General features: G+C 35.7%; 1 protein-coding gene across 4 annotated transcripts; it reads right to left on the bottom strand.

The window, feature by feature from the left end:
• Positions 1-2,605: 2,605 nt before the first annotated feature.
• LIAS (lipoic acid synthetase) lies at positions 2,606-15,262 on the bottom strand. Of its 4 annotated transcripts, XM_010980381.3 has the most exons (11): positions 15,110-15,262; positions 13,971-14,143; positions 12,904-12,997; positions 12,209-12,289; positions 10,229-10,385; positions 10,085-10,142; positions 8,499-8,627; positions 6,713-6,858; positions 5,987-6,057; positions 5,176-5,287; positions 2,606-3,257 (listed from the first exon to the last, which is right to left on the bottom strand). In XM_010980381.3, exons 1-11 carry the CDS (start codon positions 15,152-15,154, stop codon positions 3,205-3,207), a joined length of 1,119 nt encoding a protein of 372 aa, XP_010978683.1. In that variant the 5' UTR covers positions 15,155-15,262; the 3' UTR covers positions 2,606-3,204. The 4 variants fall into 4 exon arrangements, with proteins under 4 accessions (XP_010978683.1, XP_010978684.1, XP_031291680.1 ...); XM_010980382.3 differs by lacking the exon at positions 8,499-8,627; XM_031435820.2 differs by lacking the exons at positions 10,085-10,142; positions 10,229-10,385; positions 12,904-12,997.
• Between the last annotated feature and the right edge of the window lie 11 nt (positions 15,263-15,273).

Genomic DNA, 15,273 nt, shown 5'->3' on the forward strand with positions numbered 1-15,273 from the left:
CCTTCTGGATGTACGTAATTGGCCCCTTAGAAGATCCCAAGAATTGGAGGCACCACATACCACAAGAGGTGGGGTTTAGGTGTGGGCCTAAAAACAGGGGACTTTGATAGAAGATTGTACAAGGAAGAGTCAAACGCACCCAAGTCTCTACCCTACCCCACACCAAGAAACTATCTTTCCCACTCCTTACTCTCATGGGACATTAGAGGTTTACTTTCAGGAGGAATAGAATCAGAAAGCTTCGGACTTGGGGAGGGTGTTGTTCCCTGGAAAGAAGGGAACAAAATAAAAGCCTGCATACTGAACAGAGACCCACACACCCCTACCCTCTTGCTTTTACTCATTTGGCTCTGAGAAAGCCAGAAGCCAAGTTTATAACACTCAAGGCAGAAGACTTGAGGATTATAATTATTATTTTGAAAACTCGAATGACTTTAGGGAAATAATTCTGACATTTGGGAATCACTCATTGAGAAACCCAGCTCACCCCCTAAACACTCTACAGTGAAACTCTATCAGTTACATAGCCCTTCCACCCCAGCTTCCAAACAGCTTTGGAGTGGCTCATCACTTAGTGTGAAAGTGCACAGCCACGGAGTTGAAGGAAAGCCTTCAACACAAAAGGCAGAGACTAAAACAAACAAAGGAAACAGAGACAATGCTCAATGCAAAAAACCACAACTTCAAAACACTAATTATCCTTAGAGAGAAACGGAAGAACCTGTAGCCATGAAACAAGAACAGGATGCTATTTAAAAAAAAAAAAAAAAGAATAATCAGAGAAGAGCTCTTGAAAATTAAGATGTAGTGGTCAAAATTTTAGCAAGAGAATGACTGTCGAATGAAATTTTCACAGAAGCCCAGTAAAAAATAATTAAAATGGTATTTTATTAGCACAAACATCTGTTAAAATATGTGTGCGCAGCTTCTGAGTGGCTGGGAGTGCCCAGGGGGTGAAGGGCACGTACTCACATCCCTCTCAGCTGCTGCTCCTGCTATTTTGCTCTACTCACATTCCAAATCTTTCTTTGGGTGTTATTTTTCACTCTTTTGCTCATGTTTCTTAATGTAATAATAGTGATACTATCTCTAAAAGTCAAGATGCTTTCGGCTTCAAGCAAGAGAAACTCCTATTCAAACTGGTTTCATTAATAAAGATATTATTTCACCAAATAGGAACTGGGTGTCAGGGCTGGCTGATTCAGTGGTTGGAGAGGGGACAGGGACCCCTGTACTAGTCAATTTCTTAAAAACCATGCACATTTGTCACTTTCACTTTCTTAAAAATGCCATTTGTGCTACAGAAAGAAAAAGATCAGATGTACTGAAATGGGCACATGCCAAATTTGAACACATTGGAGACCACTGATGCATTAACTTGTGCTGCCCAATCAAGAAATTTTGTATAGGCCTCCTGCCATGTCTGTGCATCAAAATGCACTTCTTAATGCATCATTGTTGAGGAAGGTCAAAGCACTACCTTTGCCTTTTCAAATTCGAGCCTGTCCATTCTTACGCAGTAGTGCAAGGGACAACACCTCTACAGCACATGTTCACCACACTCAAAGGTCCAGCAAGACCCAGGCAACTGGTCACATATTCTAGTCTTGGTATAATGGTCAGTTATGCAATAATGAATGGATGCACAACAAATTCTGGAGATACTATGTTGGATTCCACTTTGAATATTTCCTGCTAAGCCTCTTTCAGGTTTTTGGATTAAATTTAATTGGGGAGTATCCTGAGATTGCTAGATGTTTTAATTTCTTAAAAATTTACCAATATTTACTAATTTACTGATACTTAGCTGCATCAGTCAGAATTTTTCTCAACACTATGTAATCAAAAACAAAAGGATAAGTAGACCACTGAGGTCTGACAAAGATGGTAAATGTCATCCATGACTCTCAATTTCACATTTGTATCAAAATAGCTTCATTGTATCATTCATTATTTTTATGTATAGTTGTTACAAATCTGAATCTTTAACATACATTTGTGCTAATAAAATGCCATTTAAATTATTTTACATTGGGATTCCATGAAAATTCCGTGTGACAAAATGATTTTTTTACTAAAATATTTCAATACCATTTGCCCACACTGTGCAAAATGAGGAAACATCAGATTATGTTACAAAACCAGTCTGAAAAGTAATCCATTTTTCCTGTAAAATAATAAATTTTAAGACGAGTAGTTGCTAGAGATGTTAAAATTTAAAGTTGATGGGGTTAATTTTACACAGTAAAATTTATTAGGATCTATAAGGAAAGTGAGTCAGAGTATATATGGCTCTCCTGAGTTAAATTAAAAGATAGTTAATTTTCAGTTACACATTTTATTTTAAAAATTAATTATATACTTAAAAATTCAAAACAGAACTGGTTACCCACATTACATATTTTACAACATTCCCACCTAAATACTTCCTTTGTGAGATATAGGACAAAAATAGGATTCAGAGTGAAAAGATGAATTTGAGTTCTAATACTTAGGAAAGAAATTCATCCTTCAGGTCATTACCATCACAGAATACAACCACCTCACCAGAGTGATACGAGGAATAAAATGAGTAGTGCATGAGATGTAGTAAACTACTATAAAATGAGAGTTAATATTTTATTCTTAGGTTTTATTTCCCCATCCTGGACAACATCATGGTCCTGGTTTCACAGAGATTCTCAACAAGTAATCAATATAAAATTATTTTGCAGGTCTAAATTAGTCATATCAATGTGAAGAATCAACCCTGAAACTCTTAAGCTTTTCTAAATTATTCCAATGATGTTATACTACTACGCAAAGGATGTATGCGAATTATAAGCAAACTGATCATAGTCTCAATCTATATTGACTCATCACAGTATGTCACTTCAGAAATGAAATGTGACAATGATGCATAGGTAACAGAGGCTTAAAAGATTTTCTAGAAGTTTTTAATGTGTTTTTAAAATTATACTGTTAACAGCAGACTCTTACAAAGATGTTTATGATTATATCATAACAAGCAATTATTTACTGGGACAAAGAAGATACGTTAAAAGTCAGATGAATTACAATAATTAAACATGCATAGCTTATTGACATTTTTCTTAAAACAAAAAGACCTGGACATGTCTAAGTCTAGCCATTTTACCATCACCTCTGTTACCAACTGGAATCACATTTTAAAAATTTCTGTGATCTTGAACATCTTGTTAAGTGTTACAGGGCTTTTGTTTTTCTTTTAGCCACTAGATTTTTCAGGAAAAATTCACCTATTCAAGAAAAATAAAAATACATTACTATCAATTTAAAGTACAATTCATAATAATTATACTTCAGTGTTCCCCTTTAAAGAAGACTTCTGTATTTACTGGTGTTTCTCTCTTCTCAAATCTCAATGTCAATAATTTTCTAACCTTATACATCCCCTGTATCTTTGACCCTTTCCCCAACCATAATGATTAGTCATTATTCTTAAAAAAATTTTTTATTATACAGTTTCTAATATCATTCTTTCTAGTAACTCAATATTATAAAGGGTGACTCTATTGTATCTATGCAGTGCTTCTGTACATTTATTCCACTTTATGAGCACTATCTGTTCCTCATCACTGACAAAGTACTACTGTTGGCAGAATTCATTTCAGAGAGCAGTTCTTCTACATTATTAGCCTGGACTGATGTTTATAACGCAGACCTCACTGCAGCTGAGCAGATTCATCTGATGGAATCTCTTTAGCTTATTCCCCTTTAGGGAAGCAAGAACTCTTCATTTATAATGGACTTGCTTTTTCTCTATCCTGTAAGTTGTGCCTGTGCAATAAGTTAGCTGCTTGGGTGGGGCATTTTCATCACTTTTCAGGTCATTAGGGTTCCATTTAGTCTATCACTGTTACATCATGGTTCAATGTTTATTGGCAGAGCTCAGCACTGACCTTATGAGGAATTTGATGAACTTTTTGTCGTCTTAATATATGAGTAGAGTTGCAATGATTGTATCTGTACACAATCACCAAGAATCCCAAGGCTCATAACCTAGCCAAGTAATGGAGCGAGTAACCCATGCTGCCCTACACTGAGCTCGCCGACGTCTGATAAGAGTAGAACTGTATTATCAGATCTTAATTGATCATCTGAATCTAAGGCTCTACATTCCATAATTTGATCTTGTACTAGTAATTTTAAAAGCAATAAAGAGTTCATAATTCTCTTCCTCATAAATGTTAGAAATTCTCCTTACAAAAACCAAACCAAACCAAACCAAAAAACCCTCAACACGAAATAACAGTAAAAAACCCAACAGAAATTAAAAACTCCTTTCAAATGATATTATTCTACTTCAACCATTATGGAAGCTGATGTTGGTTCTAACTTTTATATACATTTTTAGTTTGCCAGCAGCACTGCTTAAAGAAGAATAAATCACTTATAATTATTGGTTTCCAAAGTCCCCACATCCTGTCAATCAGTGTTGAATCAAATTCTTGGGTTTCATAACTAGAATAAGCTGTTGTTAGTACATTAAAATGTCTTCAATTTCTTTATGGGAACACAATGAATATTACTACTACTTAAACATTAATTTTTACAAATAGAATTTATGTCTAATTAAACATATCTATTATTTAGACCTCAAAATGTAACACAGCCATTTAAAAGATCATTAATAGTAATAACATAGTTTAGTCATAACCAAAAAATAACCAGCTGTTTATTTTTCAAACAATTATAATTATTAAGTCCAATCTGCAAGGGAAACACAATAAATGTTTTTTGGATTAAATTCAACTTTCAGATATGTTTTTACAGACCTTTTGGTGGCATTATCATATGACTTTTTATCTTTTGGAAAAGGCTTTTATTTTCATAAGTCATCTCAAGCTACTGATCAAAATAAGAGCTGAAATTACAAAGGTAAAAAATAGCATTGTAGCTAATAAAATTACACCAAACATTTCTATAGAGAAAATGATCTTATGATTTCTTTTCTTTTGCTTCTACGAGGAAAAACACAAATACATTAATGGTGCAAGCAGCAATGCAGTCAAATAGACACTCTTATGGTGCAAAGCTCTTAAGGATGTTCCAGAAAAAGCCTTTTTTCCTACCACAAAAGGCAATCACAGCTATTCTAATTTTAATGTTTAAAATTATGGTCTAAATAAAATCATCCCCTGTAGTCTAACTCACCTGCTTTATATGAAGAACGCACAAGAGGACCACTTGCAGTATAATGAAATCCAAGTTCATTTCCTACCTTTTCCCAGTACTTGAATTTTTCAGGAGTAATGTATTCTTCAACCTAGATTTGAAGATTTGGTTCTGATAAGATTCTAGAATTTTCCTAAATCACCTTGGTTCTATAGAAAATCTACTTGTTGGCCACTCTGCCAGAACATAATTACAGTGAATTAGCAAGGAGGGGAAACATATCAATTCTGTACTATATTAGCTATTCCAAAAGACAGAGAAGGAAAATGAGATTATCCGTAGAGATTACATCTGTATCATTCCTTTATTGACTAACAGGTATAATTAAGAATTAGTCATGCCTGTAAGATTCTGGAGGACAAGACTGTTACTCATCTTGTGATCTTCTGCTTAGCACTGTGTCTGGTACATGGTCACTACTTAAGAAGAGTTTCTTGAATGAATGAATAAATGTCCAATATAGAGATAGGAAGACTGACTTTTCTTTCTTACTTCACCTCTGGCTCTCATATAACTCTAAAACAAATCACAAGGTCACCAAGTGTGAATGAATGCCATTTCCCAACTTAAAAAACCTTTTTTTCTGTATGTTTATTTAAGTCATACAATTTTGGGGGGAGTAAGTAAGTGCCAGTGTAGCTGCTTTATGCAGATAATAAAATGCAAACTGGAACTTGGAAAGATACATGGAACGCTATACTAAAAAGTCAGCAGCTCTTAATTTTAGCTATGAAAATAAAGACTTAATTCAAATTACCAATAAACATTTGGTAATTCATGGTAGCTGTACCTTAAGGTGGCGCTTTGTCGGCTGCATATATTGTCCTAAAGTCAGACAGTCCACATCTGCCTCACGAAGCGCTACAGGAGAAGAGCACATGTTGCGTTAGCAGGTGTTTTCACAGAGCTACCTGCATGCGCTGTTGTAAAGAGCAGCTTTTAATTACTATTTGTACTTATTACTCTTGAATCAATAAATAATCGCAGGTTGGCCAAGGACCTTCAGGTAAAATAAGTTTTCATATTTTAAAATTTAAGAAGCTCAAGAATAACAAAGTAAGTGGACTTAATGGACTAAGGATCAGCAAAGTCCAAAGCACATCACGTTACGTGACTGTGCAGTAGCAGGCTCTCCCTCAAAGGCCTGGAACCTGGAACCTTCTAGTCTGTGAATTGTCAGTGCTCGCCAGAGCTCCTGGTACCTGGCTAGTGCTCAAAAGCTGTCTGATGACCGAATAAGAAAAGTGAACAAATCATGTTTTTACTTGATAAAAGGGTAGGGAATTAAATGGGATGCAAAGTTCATATCCTGATCTTCCTACACATCAGTCCATCAAGTTCTAAGAAAACACACTTCCTTCCCTTTTTATGCTGCGGTTTATAACTACACACTGCGTACTTTGTTCTTATGGTACTTTCACTGAGACTATGGAGGAAGCATAACAGGTCCTTTAAAATGGGGTTTCTACTATTACTCAAATTACGTGGAAAAGTTTTCACTTTTAAATGTCTTTACCTTCCATCGTTGCATATACTTGCTCATCCGTCTCACCTAAACCCAACATTATAGACGTTTTAGAAATTACATCAGGCCGAACCTCCTTGGCGTGTTTCAGTACACGTAGGGACTGGTCGAAACTGGCCCGGGGATCACGAACTTTCCTTGAAAACAGCAGGGCTGTTGTCAGCAAAAATAACCAGAAGCTCAACTAAGTACGTAATTATGCAAACAACCTGTAAGACCAGAAAAGTACATTCTGGACATTATGTTATATCATATGGTTCATTTGTGCACAAATGACCAACTGTTACTTTAGGAAAGAAAATAAGGCTTCTCTGGGCCCCCACCTCTGTTGGCTTTAAAGACTTAAAGCCTGGAGCAGAGAAAACTAGAATGGAAGTAATTCAGGTTATAAATTCCTCATTGAGAAACCAGAGTTCTGAAGCTGAGAGTAAGTGATTACAAGCAGCAGTCAAGAGAGAAGGGGAAAAAAGTGGAAGAAAATCTCAGTACTGAACAAAGAAAAAGCTGTTGAACCTGAACCCACATTTCAGACAACTGCAACTTTCATGTTCATTTCTTTTCTAAAGACTAAGCTGCCCTCTGCTGGTGTGTATACAACATTGACATCACTTAGGTAAATATGCACGATTCTGGAATTTTCACTGGAAAGGATAATGTTTCTTAAATGAAACCAGAGAACCTGGCATCCACTTATGGTGGTATCATGAGATGTGACAGGGTTGGAACAGGCTGTGTGCTAGACTTCAACAGGGGCCAAATCATCAAGGTTTAAATGGCAACAATGCCCAAAGGGCAGAAAGTCGATGAGGTTAAACCAGCATTCATTTGAATTCTAACACACCTTTATTTTGTGTAATTGATTTGTTGCTATGGTTGTCATTCTTAATCAGAGATTAGTTCACAGGGAAGAGAGGAAACAAATTTATGAATTTAAAAATAACCATAAAACTGATAGGAAAGTAACTACTTTTTTAAAGTATTTCTGCACTGAATTTGTTATGCTCCCTAATGTTTACTTATGATTTGGTGGAAATGCTGGTTATTGTTTATCATACTTCTTTCTATGACACAGAATAATGTGTAGAACCTCATAAAATCACCACCAAATGCTTTATTAAAATAATGAAAATAAATGTATTAATCTCGCCTGAAAATTTTCATTTTTCTGAAATATGAATATAGTCATTGATGTGGAATAACAATCTGTAATTATTCCTAACCTCTAAAATTATTAGGAAGAGTAAGAAAGCATAGTATCTACTTTTTAAAAGAGATTGAAAATACATCTACATGTTTTTCTTCAGCATCGATTATTGCATATATTAGTGCTAAATGCATTTTCTAAAGTTTTTTTTAAGAACTAAAATCAAAGCAATTGCTCTTGCATAATTCTTCCTTTTTGAAAACTGTTCTTTGTAAAAAATTTGCATTTGCAAATTTGCATTGGCATTTGCAATATGATACTTAAAAAAAGAAAGAAAAAAAAGATGCTCACTATATATGTGTACCTAAGTACATACACACATATAAATATGTAAGTATATATACACTTAGATGTTAGTGATTGATATTACTGGGTAGAAATATTATGGGTGATATTTACACCCTTTTTTTTGTTGGCTACATTTTCTGATTTTTCTTTAACAGATACACACTGTTTTTGTTTAAAAAAGAAAGTTCACTTTATAGAAGTCAATTACAAAGTTCTCCCCTGAAAAAAGTGAGGAAATACAGCAGATTCTGACCCTTCCCAACACCACTCTGTACATGGAATCACCTCTGTAATTCTGGAACTGTTTCTACATTATGTGCGTATACATCTAACCCTGACAGAGCAACTTTTTCTATTGCTTTAAGATCTCCTCGGAAATCAGGGGTGAGACACTCCACGAGAATTTTTGGATTCCTATGGTGAAAAAGAGAGAAGTATCACACTGAGGAAAAGAACTGACGTAACTGTTGCTTAAAATAGAAATCACCAGTACCCATTCAGTATCAGTTTCAACACAGTAAGCTTTAGAACCTTGCCAAGAACAGCATGAACATACAAATGTTTACATATGAACTGTTAAATGGAATTAAAACAAAGAAACCTAGAACATCAAATAATATATACATTGTGGTTAAAATACATCTGCATGAAAATAATGATCAGAATAAATTTTGGGATCATATACTTTTAAACTTTATTAAGCAGGTATTAAAAAATAAAATTAAAGAAATTAAAATATAAATATTAAAACATTAAATATAAAATAATTTTTTTAGAAAGTAAATTGGGATATTTCTTATGTGGATATGAATGCTGATTGCTTTAACTTTGATTTATTTTAAAATTCAAATAGTGCCCTCCTCCCTTCCTCTAGGCAAGTATTTCACAAGTGCTATGGTCTTTAAAAACTACTTTCTGAGTTGCTGAGTCATGAGCTTTGCTTAAATGAAATACAAGCTAAACATTAATCTTCCTATTTATATTCTGGCTATATATCTACGCATTCAAGCATAAAAATGTGAACTGGGTCATAGAGCTGTTCCCTTTGACAAGCAGTAGAAATGACTAGGACAGCTGACAAATTTTTTCACAAACCCAATTGCCAAGTTTTTTGGGGGAGCTGTTTCATGAAAGAACATGAGAGAACAAATGTATAAAGGACCACATACACACCCTATAACTCACTGTTTTCTTAACTGCAAGTTGAAACCCATTAGTAGTTTGTGAAATCAATCTAGGGGGTTGGAAACAAAAATTTTTTAAGATGAACTATTAAAAACATAGAAAATATTGGAGAGTCACTGAAAAACACATTTACTGAGTGTGCTAGGTGCTAGACTAGTAATAAGCTGTAGGAAATGAACATAAATGCCTTTTTTAATGCTTTTTAAATAGACGGGATTAAACATTAATAAAATGTGGGTTATGGGTAAAATTCCCAGGGCCTACCAATGTTGATAACATTTATATCGAGATTACATAGTCTAACAACATGAGCTTACCCTATCCTAACTACTTCTAGATGATTATTTATTTAAAATCAGTGCTAGGAAGATTGCAGTTTTACCTTTCTTATAAAATTACTCAGAGTTTAGATTGATACTCAAATATGAAGGAGGGGTTCTGTGCACTAAAGGTCCATGAGTAAGTTTGTGCTTCTGTATCCCTAAAATTTCTGCAAATACGGACCTGTATGTTTCAATATATTTTTTCTGGAGAAGAGGCTACATAATTTCCAGCAGATTATCAGAAAGGTTTATAACCCCCCAAAAGGTTAATAACCACTGCTTTAAGGTAAAGACCTTAAATAAACTGAATTTATGAGTCAGAAAAAGTCCTCAAATTACACAAGCAAATGCAAAAACAAGTACCTTTCCTTTAAGTAAGACACAGTCTTTGCAAAGTGCTCTGCTCCCCCATCAGGCATATCTAGAAACAAAAGAGTCCACTGCTTAAGATGACATCACAACTTAGTAAGAGCCAATTTCTGGAAGAGGCAATGATGACGCACTAACCATCTCGATCCACAGACGTCAGGACAACATAATCCAGACCCCACTCAGCAATTGCCTTTGCAGTATTGTAGGGCTCATTGGCATCTAGTGGAGGTGGAGTTCTTGCAGTTTTAACAGAACAAAATCTACAACCTCTTGTACATGTGTCACCCATCAACTAGAACAGAGATGTTACAAGTTAAATCAAATAAGCAGATGACCCTGAAGAATGTAATGTTGAGAGAATAAAGTTGCAATGAATGAACAATTTGATTCTGTTTGTAAGAAATTTGAAACACTCAAGGCTAAACAACATAGTTAAGAAATACAAACATATATGGTAAAACCAGAAAGAAAAGGAAATGATAAGCTCAGAATTAAAAGCAGCATTAAGGATTTTCCCTTTTTCAAAAGGGGAAGCGACTGGGAAGAGATGCACAGAGGGGTTCAAAGCTAAGACCAATGTTCTACTCTCAAACTGGAGGTGAGTGTCAGTGTCTGTTGTACTGGTAATCTTTATATCTTACACATAAACTAATAAGCTATAAAGATTCTTTTGTATCTATTTAATACTAACAAAAATGATTTTAAAAGGAACAAAATATTCAATTAACACACCAACATGCAGATGCCTGTGAAAATTAAACAGAAGGCACAGCTCCAGATGTTAAAGATGAAAGAGAAAACACATAAAAACTTTATAATCTGTTTCCTATGTGTACTGCTGTTTCTCCAGACACCGCTTCTGCCACCACAGGTCACTACGATGCTCTGCCCCTGGCCAAGTACAGCCACTGCATATGTTCTGGGGCCAATGGAGTTTCAAAGCTCCACAGGAGGGGTTGTGACTGAGGAGAAAGCAATTCTTCCCCTTTATGTTTAACTCTCTCAGAGGGGATTCACTGCCAAGGGTAATTAGGGCCAATGTCTCACAGAATTTTACTGAAACAATGAAGTCTTCCCAGGAACCAGTAATGAGTCAACAGTGGAGAACGGGACTGGGCAAGGGATGAAACCAGTCCCTTCACGGAGTATTCAGAACCACTCCTTTCTTCAAGAATTGATGTTGTATAACTTGGATAAGCTCTATGGCCAGGTCTGTATTATTCCAGAAGGAGCTCTATCTCATAAGAATCCTCAATCCTCAGTTCTTCATGTAAATAGTCTCCTGCTGGTACAACTCAACAGCTTATCAGATATTCCCAGGCAAGCAGGAACTTTCAGTTGCACATAATTTAGATTTAACCCAATACCTCAATCTCCAAACCCCTATGGGTAAGTAAATATGGTAGACTGAATGGCTAATCCCACTTCTTACTCCACCATATTAAGATTACATCTCACCCTTTTCCATGTAACTTGCAGGGCCCGCCTACTGGTTGGGGAACTTATGCTTCTAACCCCATTGATGTCTGGCTTGGCCATGTGGCTTAATTTGGCCAACAGAATGATAGTAGACATGACCAAGCAGAAGCCTCAAAAGTGCTTTAGATGGTTGGCTTGCTCTCTTGTGCTCCTTCCATTTCCCATGTTAAGAATATGCCTTGGAGAGCTGCTGGAACAATGAGAGAAAGCTCTGTAGAGTAGATCTGAACCCAACCTACTTCCTGGAGTCCAATTTAGCCCAGTCAAGATCTGCTGAACACAGGTCAACTGAAAGACCCATGAGAGAGAAAAATAAACACTTGTTATTTGGGGGCAACATGAATAACAATTTAAGCAATCATGAACACTATTTCCAAAAATTAATAGAATGGCGATCTCAAGGCAGCATACGATTAACTATCAGGTAGAGGGAAGAATCACAATAGACGTATGCAAGAAGGGTGCAATCATAACAGGCTGGATTATTCTGTCAGATTTTTTTCCACATTTCTTATAAACTCATATGTAACCAAAAAATCTCATCAGAGATTCATAATGCACATTTGTAGGAGAAAGACATAAAGTATTTCCTTTCAGTTTGTAGACTAAAGCTTTAGAATCTGAGGCTGGCCTTACCATGATAGTGGCTGTGGCGGTGGCATGTTCTCCACCTCCCCAGCACTCTCCAATATTGGGACATCGAGCTTCCTCACACACCTGTGTGTAAAAGGGAACCGAATACAATCAGGTTGAAAAAAATATTCAACAATTGAGCAAATTAGTGATCAGGTATTTACATTCTTTACAGCATATATATGAAGAAATTCACTATTCAAAAATGCCATTAAACTGCAAAACTATATAGGTGTTAGGATTCCATGCTTAAATTAAAAACTATATGATTGTATCTATTTTACATGTGCAAAGAAAAAGGTCTGCAAGGGTATATATTGAACTGTTCAAGTGATTTAACAGTTAAACATTTGAGATTGTGCATATGATGTTTCACATTTAATATACTTTTCCCCACAAATTTGTGGGAAATGTACTTAATTTGTGATATAAAACAAACAAACAAAACCCATTCCATAAGCAGCAGAAAAAGAATTTTTTTTGTACTATTGGTGAGAGGTTAAGAAATACAATTAATTGTTTCTTTCACAGGGAAAATAATTTTAAAATGTATTTCCATTACTGAGAATAACATATTACTAAACATCTTTGTTTAGTTTCCTTGCTGTTAAAGGTACATATTTTACTAATTTTTAAGTTACATATATGGTAACATTATGGCTCTTAGTAGAGGGATATTTAACCCTTTGACAACTTACTGTATGGAGATTTAAGTTTCGCAATGTATTTTTCAGTTTATTGTAATTTTTCCCCATGGGAATCTCTGTCTTTAGCCATGGAGGTAGTCTTAATCTGAGGAAAGCCAAACATAATTATGCATTAACAAATATGTTATCAAATAATTACACAGCTTTGATGTTACCTTCCTCTATTACAATTTCTAGTTAAGAATTTTTTCACCATAATCCTGGATTAACCCTTTAATTTCTGCCATAGGAGTAATAACAGAGAATCAAATTTAGGTTTGCTTAAACCACTGTAGAAAACACCCATAATTGTGTCTAACAGAGACACGCAGGCAGGGAATATCTAACTATTCTCATGTCTATCTTATGCAAAGGCACAAAGAACACCATCCAAATTTAAAAAATGAGGACGTTTTGAACATCTCATTCCCCATTGGGTAATATGAGTAAGGAGAGATCCCACAAGTGTAATTTCTGCTCTGCATTCCAGATTTTGATAGGTATTAAATGGAAAGAATCTGAAACTTAGAGGAAAGACTATGTATCCTCAGGTTCCCCTTGAATTCCACCCACCTGTGATCTAGAAGTTGTTGGGTAAAATATTTCTCAAAACAGTTTACTCCACATGAAATTCTCTCATCATTCTTTTAAATTAAAGCAAGCTATCCATAGGTCATTTGTACAATGACTAGAAGAAGCAGTAAGTTAGATGATAACATCTATCAACAATAAAAAAATTTATAAAAAAAAACTTATCAAAGTCTCATAGACTAGCAGCAAGGTGATAATCTTTGCTCTCTAAAGAAATTTGTTGCTGGATGGAAAATGGGAGATGGATGTATAGGATGGCTAAGCCCTAGGAAGGTTAAGAAAAACTGTCAGAAGGCACAGAGAAAAGAAAAGGATTCCAACAATTTCACCTACTTACCTGTTCAGTCTATATCTGTTATTACTTCTTTCTAATGATTTTTAGCTAAATTTAACAAGCTGTTTAAAAATATTTTCAAGGGCTTGGTTAATCTAAAAATAATGCACAATGAAGGCATGGGACATTGTAATTACCTCAAAATTTCAATTACCTTTCTCCTTTCTGGCGTTTTAAGTTTCCTTTATATTCATCCCAGGTGTTCTTGTCTGCAAGATCACCAGACACAAAATCCTGAAGGTCTGGTCCATTCTGTAAAAATTCCTTTTTTTTATCTGGCAAGGAACTTACTGCTCTGACTGGACTGTGTAAATAACTTCCAAATACCTAAAGAAAGAGATCATTATGACATTTATTTAGTGGCGTTTGGAATAATTAAGTCTTAACCTATCTTCATAACTAAAAGTAAGGGTAAAGTCAGAGAATGGATTCGGAAATTATGTAAAAATTATTTACAAGCTCTGTGTAGGAGCTTAGAATCTAAGATTAAAGAGGACCTAAGGGGAACAAACCAAATCTAAAGGAGAATGGGAGCCAACCATTTCCTGCTAGATTTAGAATAAATTTGGAAGCCTTTGGAACTGGCTAACATGTCACACTTTAATATAACCCTTTTAGGTACTAAAAGTCTGTCTTTCAAGTTCAAACTGCAAATACAGGAGAAGATGTAAGAGTTTTGGGAAACCAAACCTAACGTTTTAATTTTCTAGGTTACATGCTGTGTTTGAACAAGGAAGTCATTCAATATATATTTGTTGACTACAGGAAGCCATCGGCTTCTAGATTTGAATACACAATGTACAAGACAGGCAAAATACTGTAACACTCAAGAGTCAGTACTTGTAACGCAAAAGAACCTTCAACAACTAAAAAAAAAAAAAAGTGCAGTTAGGGTGCTGCACGATTGTCACTGTACTTGCCCAGGTCTCCCCCTCAAGCCTAGAACACACATTTGTGTTTTAATCGCCCGCAGTGTTGTCTAGTACACAGGAAGAGCCCAACATAAAGTAGTAACTTGGAGGGCTCACTGCAGTGCTCCAGTAAATACAGAGTACAAATCACTGATCAAGCAAGAAAGCTCTCAGCGCCGGCCAGAGAGACCTATAGACAAACCAACGCCAGAGATTTTACTTCCTGGGAGTATCGGAAGAATTAAATGAGACACCACATGAAAAAAAGCTTTAGAACGGTACCTGGCTACAAGTAAACACTCAGTGCTGGCATTATTGGGTGATCTAAAGGGAGAAGAACCCTCCCACCCCACGCCCTCATCCTGCTCGCACCGCCGCTCACCCGGGGGCTCACGGTGCGGACGGCGCCCCCGCAGCGTAGAGACATCCTGCTGTCTTTTCTCTAACAGGGCTGAGCAATCACTAATTCCCGGGAAAAGCGAAGGACAAACCGTCGCTCGGTTTATGACAGACAACCTGACTGACCCAGTGGAACTTGAGCTGCTC

The sequence above is a fragment of the Camelus dromedarius genome, chromosome 1, assembly GCF_036321535.1.
Source record: "Camelus dromedarius isolate mCamDro1 chromosome 1, mCamDro1.pat, whole genome shotgun sequence".
Lineage (NCBI taxonomy): Eukaryota > Metazoa > Chordata > Mammalia > Artiodactyla > Camelidae > Camelus > Camelus dromedarius.

What these genes read in the sequence shown, in the direction of transcription:
- LIAS (XM_010980381.3), bottom strand. Translation starts at nt 15,154, where the DNA reads ATGTCTCTACGCTGCGGGGGCGCCGTCCGCACCGTGAGCCCCCGG. An exon ending in TCCGCACCGTGAGCCCCCGG is followed by an intron (nt 14,144 to 15,109) that starts GTGAGCGGCGGT and finishes CTCTTTCTTTAG; the next exon opens with GTATTTGGAAGTTATTTACA. An exon ending in ACAGTTCCAGAATTACAGAG is followed by an intron (nt 6,859 to 8,498) that starts GTGATTCCATGT and finishes GCTGTTTTCAAG; the next exon opens with GAAAGTTCGTGATCCCCGGG.